The following is a 22,305-nucleotide window of genomic DNA, read 5'->3' on the forward strand; positions in this document are numbered from 1 at the left end:
AACCTGTTAGGCTTTCCTGTCAGTAGTCTTCTCGAGAACACCTATTTCCTTTGGAATACAAGATTCTGTTTGGCCTTTGAGGAGACACAGCTCAGTTTATGTCTCTCTGTTAAGACAAAAGAGCTATATTCTGTTATTGTAATATAATATTTTATATTCTATTAGGAATTCTCTAAGGATTCAAGGAAAGCATTTGAGAATGCTGTTCTTGGTGTTTTTGCTCACACACACAGTTTAATCTCAGATTTTTTCTAAGGATGGGAAGTGGGCTAAGAATGTGGGACATTTTCTTTTTCTTGGCTTTTGACTCTTTATACTTTGGGAGAACTTAGTGTTTTTTGATTAAGCTTTAATGATTTGCTGTTGTTTTAAAACTGAATAATCCAAACTTTTTTTTTTAAATAAACCCAATCTTTTTTTTTTTTTTCCTATGGCTACGTCGTTATGTGGCTTGTGGGTCTTAGTTCCCCCACCAGGTATTGAACCTGGGCCCCAGCAGTGAAAGCGCAGACCAACAGGGACTTCTCTACCCAATCTTTTCTTTAATAAAAGTATCCAGTTGTTATTTCACTTTTTGAAAGTACTTTTATGTAGAAATACCAGTCTGTTTTTCCATTTCCCAACTCATTAGCAATTCATTTCTTAGTTGACTTTTAAGATTATATATTAGATCTAGAAAATTCACTGGAAATTTTTATTTGTTTACTTCTTGATACTGGCACTTCAAATTCTATAGTGCTTTTAATATTATGTTCTTTATTGTAAATTTTTCCAAAATATTTTTGATATTTTCCAGGAATATATTTTCTAGCACTATCCAGTAGAAATGCAATGTAAGTTACATAGACAATTAAATTTTTGTAGTAGTCATGTTAAAAAAATTAAGGGGAAAAAAAAAAGGTATTTCCTGGTGGTGCAGTGGTAGGACTACGTGCTTTTTCTGCCGAGGGTATGAGTTCAGCCCCTGCTCGGGGAACTAAGATCCCATGAGACACGTTGTGTGGCAGAAAAAAGAAAAGATAAAAAGAAATAGATGAAAATAAATGTGTTTTATTTAGCTTAATACATCAAAAATAGTACAATTTCAACATATAATCCATGGAAAATTATTAGTGATAAATTTTATCATTGAAATTCAGTAAGTAGTTTATACTTAAAGCATATCTCCTTTTAGAATGGTCACATTTCAAGTGCTTAGTAGTGACCTGTGGCTAGTGACTGCTGTATTAGACATATAGATTTTAAACCATTTGCTGATAGACTATCATGAGAAGTCAGGCTTACGATTGGGAAAGCTTGATTGAAGCAGTGACACAGGGCTGGATATTGAAAGGTTACACAGTGAAGTATATGTAATTATCAGAGACAAAAATAAGAAATTGTCACATACTAGTGTTTTGATATCCAAAATACATTTTATTCATATTTTATTTTGCATGACATTACTACCAGATGTTGTTCAGCTCTATAATTATCAAGGTTAAATATTTATCTTCTATAAAATTTTAAATTATACCTAGGTTTTTAGCATATTGAACAATGATCAACTAAGATCTGTTAGTTTTATCTGATAATTTATTAATGTTATTTTGTCTCAGCCTTAATGATACAGAGAAGATATAAATTCATGAGACTATTTTGTCTTCTTATGTGTAGGTTTCTATGATCAGAGATATTCGAGAGCGGGAGATTCGGATCTATACAGATGCAGGCCGTATTTGTAGACCACTTCTAATTGTGGAAAAACAAAAGCTGCTTTTGAAGAAGAGACACATTGATCAATTGAAAGAGAGAGAATATAACAATTACAGGTGAGAACATGCAGTTAGGAAAAAAATGAGATATAATTAAAATGAGATATAATTAACATGACATAAAACATTTTAAAGTATGTCATTGAATGGTTTTTAGTATAGTCACAAGATAGTACAACCATTGCCACTATCTAATTCCAGAATATTTTCTTTGACCCAAAAAACAAAGAAACTCTGAACTCATAAGCAGTTACATTTGTTGTTCTTTTTTTTACATTTGTTGTTCTTAATTTTTTTTAAGTAAGAGACTTGGGGCTTCCCTAGTGGCTCAGACGGTAAAGAATCTGCCTGTAATTCAGGAGACTAGGTTCAGTCCTGGGTTGGGAAGATACCCTGGAGAAGGGAATGGCTATCCACTCCAGTATTCTTGCCTGGAGAATTCCATGGACAGAGGAGCCTGGCAGGCTACAGTCCAGGGGGTCGTTATCAGTTGTATACAACTGAATGACTTAACACTTTCTTTCAAGAGACTTGTATCGTCTTATTTAAGAATAAAAGTCTTTGTGACATGGTAAAGACTATCTCTACTAATAAAAAATGACCTACATAGGACTCTGAGCTTCCACTGCTTGGAGGGGACTCAGGTTTGATCCCTGGTCAGGGAACTGGAATCCCACATGCCATGTGGTATGGCCAAAGAAAAAGAAATAACCTATGTGATGAAGTAATATATAACATAATATGAAAATATACTAAATTTAATTTAAAAAATCTTTTACAATTTATTACTAGTGATATATGAATGTATATAGTTTTGTTGTAAAAAAAATTCAAAAAATAGATGTAATAAAATATATAAAAGCCTCCAGTTCACACCTTCCTTTTCGAAAGTAAGTACTGTTACCAACTGGGGTATATATTCCTCCAGACCTTATTCTTTGTTTTTATATACTCACCCCCTAGCCTCACAAGTAGGTTCTTTAGATCAGAGCAGATAAAAACAAACTAATAGTAGTTACAGAGCCATACTTTATGTGTATTGTTCAGTAACTTTTTTTTCCCCCACTGTTAACAATAATACATGTATTTTAAGACTTTTCCTATAAGAGTACATACAGATACAGGAATACTCTTTATTAAGTAGGAAGCCTAGTTAACTAAGATAGTTGAGGAAGTAAGGAAATTAAATGAATTCTTCTTTAGTTGGCAGGATCTTGTGGCCAGTGGGGTGGTAGAATATATTGATACTCTTGAAGAAGAAACAGTGATGCTTGCAATGACCCCAGATGATTTACAGGAGAAAGAAGTAGCTTATTGTTCCACATATACACACTGTGAAATTCATCCATCAATGATTCTTGGTGTCTGTGCCTCTATTATTCCTTTTCCTGATCATAACCAGGTTGGTACCAGTTTTTAACTATGCTTTGTAAGGAATTGGGGGGAAGTAAAATAAAAATTAGAAATTAGTCTATAGTTTCTTCTGAAAGAAAAGCCTTGTAGTGTAAAGGCTATGGATTACAGCATTTAATATGCGTAATTCTTGTTTTTGACTCTTAATAGCCATAATTGCTTATTCCAGAAAAAGTAGAAACTTTACCAACCATATTTCTGGTTTATGAAGTACCCTGTAGAGTCTGTTTATTTAGAAGTAAATACATTTTCATTGATTGTGCTTTTCATTTCTACTTTTAGTCCCCTAGAAACACATACCAGTCTGCTATGGGTAAGCAGGCTATGGGGGTTTATATCACCAACTTTCATGTTCGTATGGATACGTTGGCCCATGTTCTGTATTATCCTCAAAAACCACTTGTGACTACACGGTCTATGGAGTATCTACGATTTAGAGAGCTGCCAGCAGGTATGTTCAGTTTTGTTCTACATTTTGTAAGATCCTGCCATGGTTAAGGCATTTTTGTGGGTGCTTTGAAGGATTAATAAAATGCATATGATACAGTCTCTGTTCTCATAGAATTTACACTGTGGCAGGAAAATATGAGCACAATTAAATAAAAAGGTAAATGTGTGGAAAGTATTATGATGGAGATATAGATTCCTTTGGAAGCACAGAGTGAAAGAAATGATTGATTCCTATTGGAGTCTAGTGCCAATTTCATGGGGGAGGTAGCATTTTGACCCAGAGTAAAGTTGATGAAAGGGTAATTGAATTTGAGAGATGGTTTGAACTAGGGCCTAGATGCATGAAGGCAACTGTCAGTACTTAATTTAGTGTGGATGGAGTATAAATGCATGGGAATGGTACTTGATCTCATGAGATGGAAACAGCGCGTTGAATTTTATTTTGAGAATGAAAATGTCTAGCCTTTTTGAACACGGAAGTACTACAGTTGGAAGTTTATTTTGGATGTCATGCTGGCTGCCACCTAAAAAATAGAGTCAGATATGGTATTAAGTAGGGAGATAACTTAGAGGTTCTTGCAGTGGTCTAAGTGAGAATTGGTACCGTTCTTACTAAGAAGTGAAAAAGTATAAGGGGTTGAAACACCTGTTGAAATACATTTGATAGGACTTGATTACTGTTTGGATGTGAAATTATGAAGAGAGGGAAGAAAGGAATTGGAAATATTGTTGGTCTTCTCGGCTTGGGTGATCTAGCAGAGAGAGAGACTATTAATAATATTGGGAGCATGTTAGAAGAAAGAAGAGGTTCTACTTTTAAAATTAAGTTTTATTGGATTATAGTTGATGTACAGTATTGTGTTATATTCTGCTGCACCGCACAGGGAGTCAGTTATACGTACATCCACTCTCTTTAGATTGAAAGAAGAGGTTTTAGAGGTAAGATAACAAGTTCAGTTTTTGACATGTTGATTTTGAGTTGCTGCCACATCATCTCAGGAATGATCTTCCAACAGTGAGTTGCAAATACAGTTAGAAGAAATGTCAAATCAAGAGCTGTGAAGTTTTTGCTATGTTAATGATAATTATAGATGACTGAAATTGCTCAGGGAAAATTCAGAGTGAGAATAAAGTCAGAGACAGCCAGAACTTGGGGAAAAGAAATCAGGAGGAGAAGAGATTTGAAATGAATCTGATAAGGAGAAAACCCTGGAATTTCCAGGAAGAGATTTCAGAACAACAGTTTCTTGAAATAGTGCAGAGAAGTCTGAAGGGTATAAGAGAGTTGAATATAAAGGAGACAGCACGGTTCTTCCACACAGTTGTTGTCTTACCATATTAGCACAATTTTGGCTTTGACTGTGGGTAACATTATTTAGTAAAGTGTACCTTGTAAATAGTGGCTTTAAACCATTTACTGTAATATGGGATCTAGCATTTTGATAGCAGATTCTCACAGCTTAGAATGATTTAAGAGTCCTCCACAAGGGGTTACTCTTGTCTAGAAAAAGAAACTAGAAAAGCAGAATCTGTTACTCTGTCTGCAGTGTGCCGGGATCTTTGGTCTGTGTTTGCATTGCCGGTGTTTTCTTGACATTTAGATGATAGTTTCTTAATGGCTAGAGAAGAAAAGAAATATTGTGAAGAATTGAATTTGAAATAGAATGTTCCTTTGGCACTGATATGAAGTGGTAAGGGCATGGCTGGTAGGGACCACGTGCCTTTCAGTTTTGTTACTGCTTCATGCCTTAATCTTGTCAGCTATTTTAAAACTTTATTTTGAGATAATTTAAAGCTTGCAGAAAAGTTGCAAGACTATTAAAAAGAACTCCTGTATACTATCCATCCAGATTTCTGGGTTCACATTTTACCACACTTGCAGTGTTCTTTCCCTTTCTTTTTCTTCCTAAACCTTTTGAAAGTAAGTTGCAGGCCTGGAAGCCCCATCACTCTTTAATTTTTCAGTGTATATTTTCTAAAAACAAAGATATTCTGCACAGCACATCTGTCACCATCAGGGGGTCAGCACTGATCCCCATCTAATCAGTAGTCCCCAAATTCAGATTTTGCCAGTTGTCCTCATAATGTCCTTTATGGGTCTAGGGTCTAATCCAGGATTCTGCATGTCTCTTTAGTCTGAAACAGTTCTTTGGTCTTTCCTTGTCTCTTATGACCTTCACATTTTTGAAGAGTCCAGTCAAGTTAATTTATACATTGTCTCTCAATTTCAATTTGACTGTTTTTTCCTGTGGTTTATATTCAGGTTATGAATTCTTGGCAGGGCTAACAGAACTGGTGCTTCATTCTTAGGGCATCATGTCAGGAGGCATATGCTGTCTCTATGTCCCATTGTTAGTGATTCTAACTTTTATCATGTAATTAAGATAGTGACTGTCAAGCTTCTCCACATTTTATTAAATATAAGTATTGTACTTGCTCAGTTTGATTCAGTCACTCAGTCATGTCCTACTCTGCGACCCCATGGACTGCAGCATGCCAGGCTTCCCTATCATGAACTCCTGGAGCTTGCTCAAACTCATGTCCATCAAGTTGGTGATGCTACCCAACCATCTGATCCTCTGTTGTTCCCTTCTCCTCCTGCCTTCAATCTTTCCCAGCATTAGGGTCTTTTCCAGTGAGTCAGTTATTTGCATCAGGTGGCCCAAGTATTGGAGTTTCAGCTTCAACATCAGTCCTTCCAATGAATATTCAGGACTGATTTCCTTTAGGATGGACTGATTGGATCTCCTCGCAGTCCATGGAACGCTCAAGAGTCTTCTCCGACACCACAGTTCAAAAGCATCAATTCTTTAGTGCTCAACTTTCCTTATGGTCCAACTCTCACATCCATACATGACTATTGGAAAAACCATAGCTTTGACTAGACGGACCTTTGTTGGCAAAGTAATGTCTCTGCTTTTTAATACACTAAGTTGGTCATAGCTTTTCTTAGCGTCTTTTAATTTCATGGCTGCAGTCACCATCTGCAGTGATTTTGGAGTCCAAAAAAACCCCAACAAAGTCTGTCACTGTTTCCATTGTTTCCCCATCTATTTGCCATGAAGTGATGGGACCGGATGCCATGATCTTAGTTTTCTGAATGTTGAGTTTTAAGCCAGCTTTTTCACTCTTCTCTTTCACTTTCATCAAGAGGCTCTTTAGTTCCTCTTCACTTTCTGCCATAAGGGCAGTGTCATCTGCATATCTGAGGTTATTGATATGTCTTCTAGCAGTCTTATTAAGTGAGTAATAAGTCTTTGTTAGAAGATACTTTGAGAGGATGTAAATATCCCATTTTTTATCTCACATTAGTTTACTGTGTAAGTGTTGCCAAATGGTGATCTTCTAATTTTATCATTCTTTCCTTTTTGATGCTGAAATCCCAGATTTTCCAGTGAGAGCATCTTCAAGATGACTCCATTAGCTCCTCATCATTCTTTAAGCACTTCCTTACCTTTTGTTTCATCTTGTGCCTTTCTTCCCCTAAACTTGGACTTGGCCATTTCTTCTTTTAGTGAAGGATAGTGTGTGGAAACCAAAATCTGGGTGCTAGGCTTGGTCCTTGGTATTAGAGTGTCATCATTTCTAGGTCCTCTCAGCTGCTGGAGCTAGGAAAATATATGCATGCATATACTCCTCTCACTTTTAACTATTTTTATATCTATATATACTAAAGAACTATGAGTTTATACCATATCTCCCAGTACAACACTGTAGTGTTTGTTTTAGAACTCCATTCTCTGACAGTGAGAAACCTGGCTCCCATTGTCCCCAGTATGTTGAGTTATTTGCTACATCTGTTGATGTAATGGCAGTCCACTCCAGTACTATTGCCTGGAAAATTCCATGGACAGAGGAGCCTGGTAGGCAACAGTCCATGGGGTCACAAAGAGTTGGACACGACTGAGCAACTTCACACACATCGATGTAACCAATCTCCTGACCCTCCTGGCTAAATAATTAGCTCTGTCCCTGCTTGATATGCCAGCTGCATTGACCAGATTCTGATCTCTAAGGCGAAGGGGCAGACTGGGTTATCTTAAGTGATCTTTTGATTAGTATCATTCCTATTTTATAGGGTACTATTACCTTGGATAGTATCTTCTGGGAGCAGAGATCCTTGTGACAGAAGTTCACCTTGATTTAAAGTGGCTCAGGGTACTTAGAGCTTCCTTAGTGCTGAACTGAGGTTTGAAGTGGGTGGGGACAGCCTGACTGACAGATGAATTGTAATCCTAGATTTCACATGTTGATAGTCTTTGGAATAACAGATAATGTTTTAAAAATTATTGGTATATTTTGAGCAGTTTGTGAAATACCATCCAAAGTACTTCACACATATTATTTCTAAGCATCATAAAAGTTTTGTGATGTTTTTTCACCTACAAACTGCCTCAAAGCTTTTGTGATGATTAAATGGTTATATCCACTTAAAACTCATGGCTTTGTGCCTACCAGTTCATAAGGGAGAAATAAATGTTAATTGATTAGTAATAGTGGTGGTTGTATCTTCTCTGTTTTACAGATGTGGAGACAGGATCAGAAAGGTTATTTGCCCAAAGTTGTACAACTTATTTTGTAAACCCAGAATGCAAACTCTGGCTTTTTTTTTTTTAAGACCAGAAATAGGTCTTTCCTCCATTTTCCTTTTTTGTTCTCTTTCCTCTTCACTACACTGTTTTTTGATTTGGGGCTTTTAAGCTAAGAAGAAAGTATTAGAAATAAAATTCAGAAGTTTACTGCTTTTAGCTAAATTTATCTGATCTTTCAGACTTGCCTGCGTACCTTGGATAAAGGTTGTAGGATGGAGGAGGTTGCTTCCTGGGATGCAGTAGATATAGCGTGTGTGGGCTATCAGGGGTTGTCACAGCAGAGGAGGAAAGCCCTACAAGGGCCAAGACCATTTAGCATCTACAGGCTCTGTCACCTGGACGAGAGGGAGGGCCATAGGGTAGCACTGTATGTCGTGAGGATGTGCAAGGGAAGTCTTGCCCATTCCATGTATCACAAACGTCACGTTAAGTCCTCTTGCTGGCTTCCATAGCAGTAGGAGCACATCACATCTCCCAAGACCCTGGGATTTCTGCAAATGTCATCTATCTTCAGGTCCCCCCTACCTTGAGGATCCTGCATCTTTATGTACTTTCTCTGCATTATACAGCTTGACCGTGTTGATGGATACTTACGTTGCTTCTGTACCTTAGCTATTATAAATAGTGCAGTTATGAACACTGGGGTGCGTGTATCATCTGAATTCGCGTTTTCGTCTTTTCTGGATATACGCCCAGGAGTGAAATTGCTGGATTATGTGGTAACTCTTGTTTTGTTTTGTTTTTTCTTTAGTTTGCTAATATTTTGTTGAGGATTTTTGTGTCTGTGTTCATCAGGCATACTGGCCTGTAATTTTCTCTTTTTGTGGTATCTTTCTCTGGTTTTGATATCAGGGTCATGGTGATCTCATAGAATGAATGAGTTTAGGAGTGTTCTGTTCTCTGCAACTTTTTGGAATAGTTTCAGGAGGATACGTCTTAATTCTTCTCTAAATGTTTGCCTCTGTAGCCATCTGGTCCTACTCTTTTGTCTGTTGGAAACTTTAAATCACAGTTTCAGTTTTAGTACTTGTGATTTGTCTGTTCGTATTTTCTAGTTCTCCCTGGTTCCGTCTTTTTCTAAGAAGTTGTCCGTTTCTTCTAGGTTGTTCATGTTATTGGCATATAGTCACTTGTTGTCATCTCTTCTGACTCCTTATATTTGTGTAGTGTCAGTTGTAGCTTGTCTGTTTTCATATCTAATTTTTGATTTGTGCCCTCACCCTTTTTTTCTTGATGAGTGTGGCTAAAGGTTTATCAGTTTTGTTTGTCAATACTTGATATTTTAAGTCTTAAGGTCTCATTAAAAATAGTTTTGGCAGTAGCAACTAAATAAAATTGAGGTAGAAAAGATAATACCACTTTTCTTTGTAGTATAGGGAGAGGATCTAGGAGCAGAGCAGGGCTGCGAAGAGAGGAACAGGGTAGTACCAGGTCAAACTTAAAGTCAGGAGACAAGAGCTGGAACCTGATTCTATTGCTTATTAACTTTGAGATCATGGATAAGTCTTATTTTGTTAGATCTTTCTAATAAGGCAAATAATAATACTTGCCTTGTTTATGGCACAGGGTTCTGGTGAGAACCATGAAACCTGGTTGGGGGAGGGACTTTATAAATATACGGTTACATGTATATAATCACTGACTAGAAAGTGGATACAGTGGGAGTGACTACTATTAGGATTTGCTTATATTAAACATTTAACCATCAGAGTAGTTTTCTCACAGATTGCTCTTCCAGGAGGAGTAGACTTTGACAGTTACCATGGTGAAAACATTTGCGGTAAATATAGTTAAATAGGATAGATTTAAAAGAAAGAGGTGATTTTTCTTTGTTTCTCATGTGATGCTTTAATGTTTGCTATTTGAATATACTACAGGTATCAACTCAATTGTAGCCATTGCATCATACACTGGATATAATCAAGAAGACTCTGTTATTATGAATCGTTCAGCTGTAGACCGCGGCTTTTTCAGGTCAGCTATTTATAACAGTTTCCAAAATACAGATATAGTGGAAATATTAATATTTTAATTTTTTAAAAAAGTTTTTTAAAAATAGATGTGGGAACTTCCCTGGTCGTCCAGTGGTTAAGACTCTCTACCTCCAATGCAGAGGGCATGGTTCCCCTGGTTGGGGAACTAACATCCCACGTATCACATGGTACAGCCAGAAAGAAAAAAAAAGGTGTGACGTGTGTGTCCAAATTTTTTGAATGTTAGGCAAGAAGAAATGTTGATCTGACAGCAGATAAATTTTTCTGTTAAGATAGGTAATCTGTCTCCATTCATAAAACTTTGTGGATACCTGTCAGACATAGGTTGTTGTATGGTTGCCTGTATAGGGGTTAAAATGGTGAAATCAGCTCTAAAAAGTAAAGATAAACCTAAAAGTTTTAGGACCCTTAAATAACTACTGTTAAAATTATAGTATTTTTCTTTTTCAGTCTTATTTTCTGTTATTCAGTTTGATTGTCGAACATTAATCACAAATCCATGGCATGTGAAAATTGGTTAAAAAACTGAGAATTTAGAAGAGAGGATAGATTTTTTCTGTATAGTTGTCAGAGGATATCAGACCAGAGTTGGACATTATAGCTTAATATCATAAATTTCTCAGTAGAAGCACTGGGGCAGATCCTGGGTGACCATCTCTGAGGGCTATTATGGGAGGGATTCTTATTTTGGTCGAGGGTTGGACTTAGTATTCCTGTTCTCATAGTTCAAGCTGTGTTAAGTATCAAATGTTACATGGGTGACCTGTGTAATAGCTCTTAGGACTTAAGTTTGACCCTTCATACAGTTAACTCCTGTCCTAGATTCATAGTTTAATTGCCGTGGTTAAAATTACCAGATATCAACTAAGTAAAAATTATTGGTATGTTCTAAGTTGTATTATTAAAGGAAAATAAAGTTCACTTTAGAACCCTGTATTTTTAGGTCTGTTTTCTATCGATCATACAAGGAACAGGAATCTAAAAAAGGGTTTGATCAAGAAGAAGTTTTTGAGAAGCCTACACGTGAAACTTGCCAGGGTAAGTGATACTGACAGTGAAATTATGGAATTCAAAGTTAACTCCTGATTAGTTTTTCTGGGTTTTGTCTTCCCACCCTCCTTTATGCAGTGTGGGAGTATGTTTGCTAGTCATTCTTAGAGCTTATATTTAAGGAAATAGATATATTTGCCTGAAGTCTTTACAGCTGGAGTGGGCTTACTATAGTCCTTCTATTCTGCTAGGTCTGTTCTTCTATCCTTTTATTCTGTTAGGTCTATTCTTCTGTCCTTTTATTCTGTTAGGTCTATTCTTCTATTCTGCATTGAGGAAAGGATTTAGGAAAGAAGAGAGGCCATATAATTGCATGGGACACACCCAGCCTCATTCTCACTTGTACCGTGTCCTGTCCCTTAGTTTACGTATTTTCATGGGAATTTCCTCCCCTCTTCACATTCTGATGTGACCATAGTGTTTGTCTGGCCACAGTATATGTATATATTTAGCAGATAAATAGTGAGAGAATGTCTACAACTTTGTTTCTTCTGAAAAACTCAGATTTATTTTCTAGTTACTGTTTTTACAGACATTTAAAAGCTATATACAGCTTTTGGGATGGATGGGATGTCCTGGGGGAATATCTGCTACAGTTTTGGCTTCTAACAGTATTGCATGAAGTAACACGTTTTTGTACTCACATTTCCTGTGGGTGCTTCTGTGTAGTAGTGAACTGATTTTCAGTGGAGTTAAGGTTACAGTTTAGATTTCAAGTTTTCTGTGGGAGATTTTGTATAGAGGACATAGATAACTCTTTCTCATGTAATATAGGGAGCAAAAGATGGCAACACATTTATCCAAAGTCACTTAGCAAATGGAGAATCTTGATTTTCCAGTACTCAGTCCAGTGCCTTTTTTTAAAGTTCAGAATTGTTTGTAATGTTTGGAATAAGGGCATGTTACTGTAACATGTGTTAGATATTCCTTTGAACTTCTCTCTGGTTAAAAGGGATGTATATATTTGCTTTTTAATCTTTTTGAGAGAGGGATTATGTGACATTTTAAATACTTTTCTTTATGGTATTACCATTTCAGAAAATTCTCTTTGTTCTCAGGTATGAGACATGCTATTTATGACAAGCTGGATGATGATGGTTTGATAGCTCCTGGAGTTCGTGTATCAGGAGATGATGTTATTATAGGCAAAACAGTCACCTTGCCTGAAAATGAAGATGAATTGGAGGGCACTAATAGACGCTATACAAAGAGAGACTGTAGCACTTTTCTCAGGACTAGTGAGACGGGCATTGTGGATCAGGTTATGGTAACTCTCAACCAAGAAGGATATAAATTTTGTAAAATAAGGGTAAGTATAGCTTTGTCATATTGTTGTTTATAGAAAGTAAACCAGAATGACCTAACTAAGTTATTTTTATGTGAATTTAGGTACGCTCTGTTAGAATTCCACAGATTGGAGACAAATTTGCTAGTCGACATGGTCAAAAGGGTACTTGTGGTATTCAGTATAGACAGGAGGTAGGTATCTTTCATCACCTCTGACTCACAGTTTTATTGATCATTTTATTAAAATGTGCTTTAACTTAAGAGCCCAGAGGCAGTAACGGCTTGACTTTCAGTTGTAGTGCTGAACAAGTAGGTGAACATCTATATTGAGGGCTTCCCAGGTGCTAGTGGTAAAGAACCTGCCTGCCACTGCAGGAGACATAAGAGCTGCAGGTTCGATCCCTGGGTTGGGAAGATCCCCCGGAGGAGGGCATGGCAACCCACTTCAGTATTCCTGCTTGGAGAGTCCCATGGGCAGAGGACCCTGGCAGGCTACAGTCCATAGAGTCGTAAAGAGTCAGACACGACTGAAGCAACTTAGCATGCGTACTATGTTGAACAGAGTTTAGGACATAGAAAAGTTCAGATGAAGGGGAATCAGTTCTAGTTCTGTAGCTAAGAGATTTAAGTTTTTCAAGTGTCTTTTAAAAAATTCCTTTATAGGATATGCCTTTCACCTGTGAAGGTATCACCCCTGATATCATCATAAATCCCCATGCCATCCCCTCTCGTATGACCATTGGTCACTTGATTGAATGTCTTCAAGGGAAGGTAAGAGATTTTCTTTACAGATATAGGTCTCAAATTGATGTTTCTTCCAAAGTGTTAGGTGATTTCTCTCATTCTGAGCCAGGGTACTGTGGAAAAAGCCAGTGTGACACTTACTTTCCTGCTTTTAATTGGTTTGATTATGTCTGTCTGTCTTTTTGCAAAAATTTGCAAAGTTATGACTAAAAATTCTTGCAAAATTTACTATATCCAGTCTTTGAATATATGGTTATTCTTTTGATTGGTTTTTTTCTGTAAGTGGTGGTTAGTTCATTGTGAACCTAATGGTTTTATAGCTGTAATATTAGCTATGCATGTGTCTTTCAGTGGAGGTTTTCTATTTTTAAGGATCTTATTAAGGTAGAGTAGCTACAGCTTAACACATGGATGGCTTGGTTTTAAGGATTAAAATGTCATCTTCCTTGAATCATAGGAAATATTTGAGAGTCTCATTCTTTTTGTATGTGGTCTCACAGAGAGCTTCCTATTTGAAGACTTAAAAGGTAGTTTGTTCTATTTTATGTAAGATGCTAATAAAATGAACCCTATGTTACAGCTTTCCATAACATAGATAGATAAGTTAATTTGTAACCTTAAGTTCAAAATCTTCCCCCCCTTTTTTTTTTTTGCATTCTTGTACAATTTTAATTCAATTCTTGCAACAACCAAGTAGGTGAGTCAGTGACAGTGTTAATGGGACATATTCAAAGATATCCAGAAGCCAGGAGTAGAAGTGAGCTGGAATGCTCCTTACCATGGTGACCCCAATTCCATGACCCCAATCTTCCCTTTCTTAAAAAGGTGTTTTTTTTTTTAAACTGACTGTATTTGTATTAACATAGACTTCTAAAGAGAGACAGAAGGAAGCAACCTTTTAAACATTACTTTTCTTTTTAAAGGTATCAGCTAACAAGGGTGAAATTGGTGATGCCACTCCATTCAATGATGCTGTTAATGTGCAGAAGATTTCTAATCTTTTATCTGATTATGGCTACCATCTCAGAGGAAATGAGGTATGTTTGCTTTTACACTGGTTATTTGTTAAGTATATTCTTTTTTTGCATGTGTGTTATTTCATTCTTAAAAAAATAAATCTTTCATTGAAGTATACCACATACTTCAGATATATACATAAGTCATAAATGCTCAGGTTGATAAATTTTCACCAAGTGAACACAGGTGTGACTGGCACCCAGACCTTAAAGAAAATGATCAGAATCCTTTTATGCCTGATGCTGTCTCGTGTCTCCTTCCAGTCACTACCTTCATACCCCCACCCCAAGGCAATTACTCCTTTTACAGCATAGATTATTTTAGTCTGTTTTGATTTGTATAGAAATGGAATTGTATAGTATATGTACATATATTCTTTGAACTTGTTTAGTAATTTTTAAGTCTGTACTTAAAAATCTGCTTGTTTCAGGTCTTATACAATGGATTCACTGGTCGAAAAATCACATCACAGATTTTTATTGGCCCTACTTACTACCAGCGTTTGAAGCATATGGTGGATGATAAGATTCATTCTCGCGCTCGGGGACCTATTCAGATTCTAAATAGACAGCCGATGGAGGGTAGATCTCGGTAAGAGAGCTGCATCATTGATCTTATATAAAAGAATTGTTCTCATATTTCTTGAGTCCAGGATCCTAAAAGGCTTTTGTGTGGGAGTTGGTATCTTTTGATATTTATCATGTTAGAAGTTAAAACTGAGAAAGGTTTAAAATATTTATTACTTGGTTTAAAAAATAACAGTAACAAATTCATTATATATTAACATAAATAACATTTTAAGTGAAAAATATTTTCTGGATAAATTTAGTGATAAGTGACATTGGTTTATCTTTTTGCAAATCTTTTTTTTTTTCTTTTTGCAAATCTTAATGAACTGGTTCGTGAGAAGATAGCTGGATTCTTGATTCTTGTGTTTGCTTCTGCATTTAATCCATTGCAGGATTTCATTTTTTATAATTAACTATGTGACCTCACACAGATTTATGGCTGAAGGGGAAAAATATTTTAGTAATTTTCAGGTGACTGAATTTTTTTTTTTTTTTTTTTTGATGCTGCACTAGAGTGACAAGTTGTCCTTTCTGAAAGGTTAGTTGTGATGTAGAATCTGGAACCACTTAAATGAATCTTTTATATTGAAATCCATTGGCCTGTCTTATACTTTGAGTGTATCTTTTATACTTATGTAGTTTCGTAGTCTCATAATTGGTTATTTGGAAAATATTTTCATTGAGTTGTGTAGATTTTTACATGTTGACACATTTCATTATATCAAAAAAAAAAAAAATTTCACATTTGTGAATATCACCACCATGTCATCAGAAAGTTTTTAAGTATTGGGAAGTTATCAAGCTCAGAGTGTTGGATAGAGGTTTTCTTTTTCTAAAATTCTCCTCTTTCATTGAAACTCTGATTTTTAATCATTTACAACAAATATTTAAAATTGTTTTCCTTGAGTGAAAAAAATGTCTGCCAAATATCTTAAGGCTGAATTAACATAGTTGGTGCTAATGTTGGCAAATTAACATGATTGGTGTCAGCTGTTTTTTCAGGTATAAAAGATATTTCATGATAAAAGTGACTAGTTCAGAATTGTGCAGGCACTTCAAGGCCACCATCTTTAGTATACAACTAAAGTGCCTTATGAGAACTCATTTTATCAGACTGTTAAAAACTATGTACTCAGGCGTCAAAGTTGAATAAAACTAATCATTTTTTTTACTGCTTCATTAATGACATTCTTTATATAAAACTGATTTTCTCACCCTTCAGATACACTGGAGAATATGATTGCTAGTAAAGTATGGTTCTACCCACCTGATGTGTTCAGGTTCCAGCAGTTTATTCAGTTACTTTTGCAACTGTCAGTGCAAATGTCAACACAGTGAAAGAAGCAAATGTGTCATTAGTATTATTATAAAAACAGTTTTCACCCTTAAGAGTCCACAGACCACACTCTCAGAACGCCTGCTTTAGAAGATAGGAAAGTAATAAAAGCAATCACCATACCTCCTTAATATTATTAAATATCTAGTGTTTAGATTTTCTTGACAGTTGCATAGTTTTTAAAAAACGTTTGTTGGTTTCAATTAGGATACAAATAAGGCCCATGGTTTGTAGTTGATTGATATGTCTCAAGTATTTTTTCCTTAATCTATGGGTTACCCTGTAACTTTTTTTCCTTGCACTTTATTTGTTGGATTGTTTGTCATGGAGGGTTTCTCACAGACTGGATTTTTTGAATTGTGGGATCTTAGTTCTCCAACCAGAGGTTGAACCTAGGCGCCAGCAATGAAAGCGCTGAGTCCTAACCACTGGACTGCCAGGGAATTCCCTCTCACAGTCTGGATTTTTGTTGATTGCATTCCTGGGCTGTGTGTGCCTATTTCTTGTAAATAGCTAATTGGATTTAGAGCCTTGATGAGGTAAAGGGTTTGTGTTCTTCAGTAGTAATACTTAAAAGGCAGTATTCAAAGTTGTATACTTTCCATATCTGGTTGTTTTTCTTTTGTGACTTCAGTAGCTATTAATGATCATTAATGTTCATTACCTAAAACCTTTAATTAAATAGTGATTGCAGACTGATGAGATTCTAATTTTATCATTCCTTCATTTATTAGCTGGAATACTTTCATAGAGAGAAATTTTGTTTCATCATCTGGTTACCTGGTGACATAGTTCATATAGTAAAAGACATGATAAATGCTTGATTCTTTGCTTTTATTTACCAGTTTTCAAAATGATGGGTCAGTTACTTAGAATCCTCTAAAGCTGACCAAGTGTTTTGTTTTTGGTAATATCATTAGAAGCTCTTTAATCATATGTATTTTATTAATATATATATGTGTGTGTGTGTGTGTGTGTATATTCCCATGAAACCATTCTTTATCTTTTATATAGAAGAATATTAAGGAAGCCATTACCATCTACTTGCCTGCCTATCAGAACAATGCATTTCATTTCACTTACTAAGCTGGGGAAACCTGTGACTGATTCACCTGTTCTTTCCATTACTTGTGCCAATGTGCATTTATTGTTTCAGGTTTGATTGCTTGGGAGTCTCACTCGTGGAGAAGCTACTTTATTTAGATTAACTTTTATTATTACATTTTTAGCATACAGATGAATTCAAATAAGTTAAATGATAATGTTACAAGATTTTATTCTGTATGTCATTGTATTTTATTTGAAAAAGTATATGCTATACTTAAGAAATTAATGTGTTTACTCTGTTTGGGGACCTTCTAGTGCACATCAAATAGTTGGTAGACTTCTTAGCCTCCTAACCATGTTGACAGAAGACAAGAGTAGAAAAATTGGAGTCTAGTTCTCATTCTTTACTGCTAAGTCGCTTCAGTCATGTCCGACTCTGTGTGACCCCATAGACGGCAGCCCCCCAGGCTCCCCCGTCCCTGGGATTCTCCAGGCAAGAACACTGGAGTGGGTTGCCATTTCCTTCTCCAATGCAAGAAAGTGAAAAGTGAAAGTGAAGTCGCTCAGTCGTGTCTGACTCTTACTGCAGCCCACCAGGCTCCTCCGTCCATGGGGTTCTCCAGGCAAGAGTACTGGAGTGGGGTGCCATCGCCATTCTTTACTAATGTTACTTTTTATATTTGCCATTAGTCAAAGTGGTATTGATAATAGAAAACCAGTACGAAATAGCCTGTTGTTTCTTCCCGTAATAGTGATGGTGGCTTGCGTTTTGGAGAGATGGAACGAGACTGTCAGATCGCGCATGGAGCAGCCCAGTTTCTAAGGGAGAGGTTGTTTGAGGCGTCAGATCCGTATCAGGTTCACGTTTGCAATCTTTGTGGAATAATGGCAATTGCGAACACCAGGACCCATACATACGAATGCAGGGGCTGCCGAAATAAAACCCAGGTATGTACAGACATTCCTGGCAGTTATTATCTATTCAGGATATAACCATGTTTGCCTCATCATCCAGGCAGATTTAGTGTGGTGAACAGATGGGTGTTTTCACAATTTTGGTAGCATTTTTCTGTAAGATTCCTGGTTTTAAATGAAGAAAAAGATATCAATTCTGTTTTTCTAAAAACTAATTTAAGTTTTAGCGTGGTAATTTCTGTAAGCTGTTCATCTTTTGGAAATAATAAGGTCTTGTACAAGGAATTTTAAACAATGAGTGTGTTTTTTTTTAAAAAAACTTTTCATGGAGAAGGGTGAATATAAATTAAGTCTGACAAAAAGGGTAAAATACCAAGGCCTGTTAGGAGAAAGAGCCACCATAGGCCAAGGTGATAGGATGAGTGTTAGCAGCCCACTCGTTTGTTCATCGCCTCTAGTGCCAGGTCTTTGACTTTTCCTGGGGTAGGGAAGTGGGGTTGCTTCAATACAGCTTTGCTAATTACCTCTTTTTTCTCCTTCCCCAGATCTCTTTGGTTCGAATGCCTTATGCGTGCAAACTGTTGTTTCAGGAACTCATGTCCATGAGTATTGCACCTCGAATGATGAGTGTTTAGCTCTTTTAAAAAATCCTTGTGTCTTGTTTCTGTGATACAGCTTCAAAAATTTTTTTTAAACAAAAATGTACTGCGCTGTGAGAAAACACATTTTATTTGTTTTAATGATACACATGCTTTTCTTCTGTAAATAGACAATAAATTTTTGTAGATAGTCTTGGTGTGTTATCTTAATTTCGTATTTCACTGTGTAAAATCAGTGAATATAGCTAAAGTGTTAGTGGACTGGATGAAAAGAAACTGGTTACTAGGCAAGAACAGGAGGCTGTAGTTACCCATGACTACTTTTAGCTATGCAGACTAATACATTCTGCAGGTTTACAGCTCAGCACCTTCACCTGTTTAAAAAAAAAGATAAAAACTAGTTACACATATGGATATGGTTTTATTTTCTAATTTTGAGGTAGTGTAGTGTTTCCCAATAAATGAAGATGTTAAAATGTGGGATAAAGAATGTGTGAGGATAACTTGATATGGTGGGCAGTGGGAGTGCTCTTTGAATTTGAACTACCTGTATATGATTTTTAGATGTGGAAGGTGATTTTTTTGTACTGGTCCATCTGTAAGAGAGGGACCTTATTATAGAACTGGGAGAAGCACATTTCTTAGATGAGCAAGATAAGCTAGAGAGAGACTAAGGAACTTTCCTTTGTCTTCCAGTTCTTATTCAGAATTGAAAGTGGAATAATCAGTGGCAGAGCTGAGGCTCAAACACATGCCTCTGAGCTACTGCTGTTCGTTCCGTCACTTGGCTTTACACATCTTGGCTGAAAAGAATCTGACCAAACACATCTTTACTTCATATTTCTTCCTTTCATACCACAGCTGAGTGGTCCACACAATAGAATGGTTTTTACAAATCCTCACAATAAATTTTGTTTTTATTTTTAGCTTAAGAAAAAAACCAGTTCAGACATCAGTCTAACAGAACTATATAAATGGAAAGTAGCATGACTCTCATACCGCCAGGATGGGTGCTTAAGAGGAAGATTTTGACAGTGAAGTGGATGGAGGCAGAACAGAATTGAATACCTGCCAATATACTCTTTCAGGTTTTTTCTTATAAAAGCTCAAAGTGAAGGACCAGAATTGTCTACAAATCATTTCCTTTTAAATTGGAATTTAATATAATAGTCACATCATCAAGGAAAATGCAGTGAAGATAGAAAGTTATGGGAAATATAAACCATTCTAATCAGGTTTGAGTTTTGACTCTTACATGTACGATAAAGTAAAAGCATCTAAGTCATAGTAATAGCATTCCATCAACCACTGAATGTTCTTTTGGAGCCATGCACTCTAAATTTTGATTACATACTTAATGCCGTTCCCTTGTGGATTCCTAACATCAACAGAATTTCATTAAGAGCTGTCTGATACTTTTATACTTGGTTCTGTGCTTTATTAAACAGAAGCACTAAGTAAACAAATGTTAGCCGCTCAGTTGTGTCTGACTCTTTTGCGACCGCATGGACTGTAGCCCACCAGGCTCCTCTGTCCATGAGATTCTCCAGGCAAGAATACTGGAATGGGTTGCTATTCCCTTCTCCAGGGGATCTTCCCAACCCAGGGATCAAACCCAGGGATCAAACCCAGGTCTCCCACATTGCAGGCAGATTTTTTACTGCCTGAGCCATAGGAAAGCCCAAACAAAAGCACTAGTCATTTTTAAATGCTTATGAGATATATTACCTACCTTTTTTCACTGGTATTTCATGTAAGGCATCAACCACTGTAATTTTTGCTGATGCTGAAGCCTGTCCTTGGGAATTGGATGCATGGCACTCATATTCTCCGGCATCTTCCTTACTAAGAGGAGATACCTGTGAAAGAAAAAAAGATCGTCAGTTTCTCTGTGGTGGTCATCTTTTTCCAGTGGCCTTAATTAAGTCATTTCATAAGTTTCCTAACATGACCAAGAGGGTTCATGGCAAAGATACTGCTAGAAATAGTACTAGTCCTGTGCTAGGAGTAATTATGTAGCTATCAAATGCTCTGCCAGGAGGATTCTTTCTCTGAGAAAAAGCCATGGACAACTTTAGATCACTGCATAGGTTAAAAACAGGCTAGGTGCACATATCCTTGTTTGAGGGAGACCTTGGTGTAGGTATGTGATCTAAGAACTAGGGACACTAGCCTTGCATGTCCATGGTTATCAAAGGTCAAGTAAAATAAAGTAATAACTGATAAAAATAATGCTTGGGTCATTTAGTTCCCTTTTGCTTTGAACACCTAGGGGGCAAAAATTGGTTCTCATTTATTTGGTTATTTCCAACACATCCTAATAAATTCCAGCTGTTGTTTTTTTTTTTTTTTTTACGTTTCCTCTGAAAGAGAAACAGCTGCTCTGTGGTAAGACTGTTCTAAAGAGATGTGGCTGCTAAGTCACTTCAGTCGTGTCTGACTCTGTGTGACCCCATAGACGGCAGCCCATCAGGCTGCCTTGTCCCTGGGATTCTCCAGGCAAAAACACTGGAGTGGGTTGCCATTTCCTTCTCCAGTGCATGAAAGTGAATGAAAGTGAAGTTGCTCAGTCGTGTCCAACTCTTAGCGACCCCATGGACTGCAGCCTACCAGGCTCCTCTGTCCATGGGGTTTTCCAGGCAAGAGTACTGGAGTGGGGTGCCATTGCCTTCTCCGATAGAGATGTGGAAGAGCAGGCAAATACTTTGAGCCTGGCAGTACATTAGGCACCTTCACCAGGTTTGCTGTGTCTTAATTCTAAGAGTGAAATATTTGTCAGCTCTTGGTACTCACCAGCACCCAGCCAGTAACTTCATGCTTTTCTGGACCACCTCGGGTCTGAATGGCCAGGTTGTCTCGGTCACCAGGCAAGAGTTCTGTTCTTTGAACTCCATAGTGACCCCTTTTTACCTGCAAAAAAAGCGGGGAGGCAGGGGAATAGTCTGAGTTCTCTGCACTGAATCATCATCTTGGAAGTGGTCAGTATTTCAAGAATTGCACAGGGTATACATGAGAATTTCCAGCTGGATTAAGCCTAGCAGTTTCCATGTTACTCTCTCCTAAATACTTACGTAGAATATACATTCTCTTTTACTCCTTCCTCTAAGCTTGTATATTTAAAATTAATGTATTTTTTTGCATGCTTGGGGAATATAAACTCATACTTCCCTGCCACTGGCTACCATCATTCACTCACACCCTTGTAAATCCTGCTTGTCAGTGTTGGGCCTTGTGTGCCCTATGCCATTTTGACAAACTGTCACCGCCTTAGGTTTGATACTTGGGACCTTGTGTAAGAGCCCGACTCCTGGAGCTCTTCCTCTAACAGCCTCATCAATAGAAAATAAGTCCAAAGCCAATACCGTCACTTTGTTCAGAGGGCTAAGGGTTTGTTCATCAAGTGATTTACTAAAAGGCCTGAGAGCAAAAATGCCTGTCAAGTACAAGCTGTCATTGTTCTCTTACAGCAAAACTTGGTGCGTATACCTGTGCATGTCATGATGAGGTTCAGAAAGATGAAGAAAAAACTCAGTTTCCT

The 22,305-nt window shown here is 36.9% G+C and overlaps 2 protein-coding genes across 2 annotated transcripts in view; one reads left to right on the forward strand and one right to left on the reverse strand.

Annotated features, from left to right (window-relative positions):
• Window positions 1-18,960, forward strand: part of POLR2B (RNA polymerase II subunit B) — a 45,215-nt gene extending 26,255 nt beyond the window's left edge. The window contains exons 14-25 of the mRNA XM_061420267.1: window positions 1,657-1,811; window positions 2,958-3,156; window positions 3,450-3,618; window positions 10,087-10,183; window positions 11,147-11,241; window positions 12,312-12,562; window positions 12,643-12,732; window positions 13,204-13,311; window positions 14,208-14,321; window positions 14,732-14,892; window positions 18,006-18,201; window positions 18,714-18,960. Of these exons, the coding sequence (XP_061276251.1) occupies window positions 1,657-1,811; window positions 2,958-3,156; window positions 3,450-3,618; window positions 10,087-10,183; window positions 11,147-11,241; window positions 12,312-12,562; window positions 12,643-12,732; window positions 13,204-13,311; window positions 14,208-14,321; window positions 14,732-14,892; window positions 18,006-18,201; window positions 18,714-18,803 (1,725 nt within the window). The 3' untranslated portion in view covers window positions 18,804-18,960. The remainder of the gene's footprint in view (window positions 1-1,656; window positions 1,812-2,957; window positions 3,157-3,449; window positions 3,619-10,086; window positions 10,184-11,146; window positions 11,242-12,311; window positions 12,563-12,642; window positions 12,733-13,203; window positions 13,312-14,207; window positions 14,322-14,731; window positions 14,893-18,005; window positions 18,202-18,713) is intronic.
• The window catches only part of IGFBP7 (insulin like growth factor binding protein 7), a 76,643-nt gene continuing 73,217 nt past the window's right edge, over window positions 18,880-22,305 (reverse strand). Inside the window, exons 3-5 of the mRNA XM_061420276.1 lie at window positions 21,561-21,677; window positions 20,500-20,626; window positions 18,880-19,141 (exon numbers count right to left, since the gene is read on the reverse strand). Of these exons, the coding sequence (XP_061276260.1) occupies window positions 19,122-19,141; window positions 20,500-20,626; window positions 21,561-21,677 (264 nt within the window). The 3' untranslated portion in view covers window positions 18,880-19,121. The remainder of the gene's footprint in view (window positions 19,142-20,499; window positions 20,627-21,560; window positions 21,678-22,305) is intronic.

The sequence above is a fragment of the Bos javanicus genome, chromosome 6 (genome assembly GCF_032452875.1).
Source record: "Bos javanicus breed banteng chromosome 6, ARS-OSU_banteng_1.0, whole genome shotgun sequence".
NCBI lineage: Eukaryota > Metazoa > Chordata > Mammalia > Artiodactyla > Bovidae > Bos > Bos javanicus.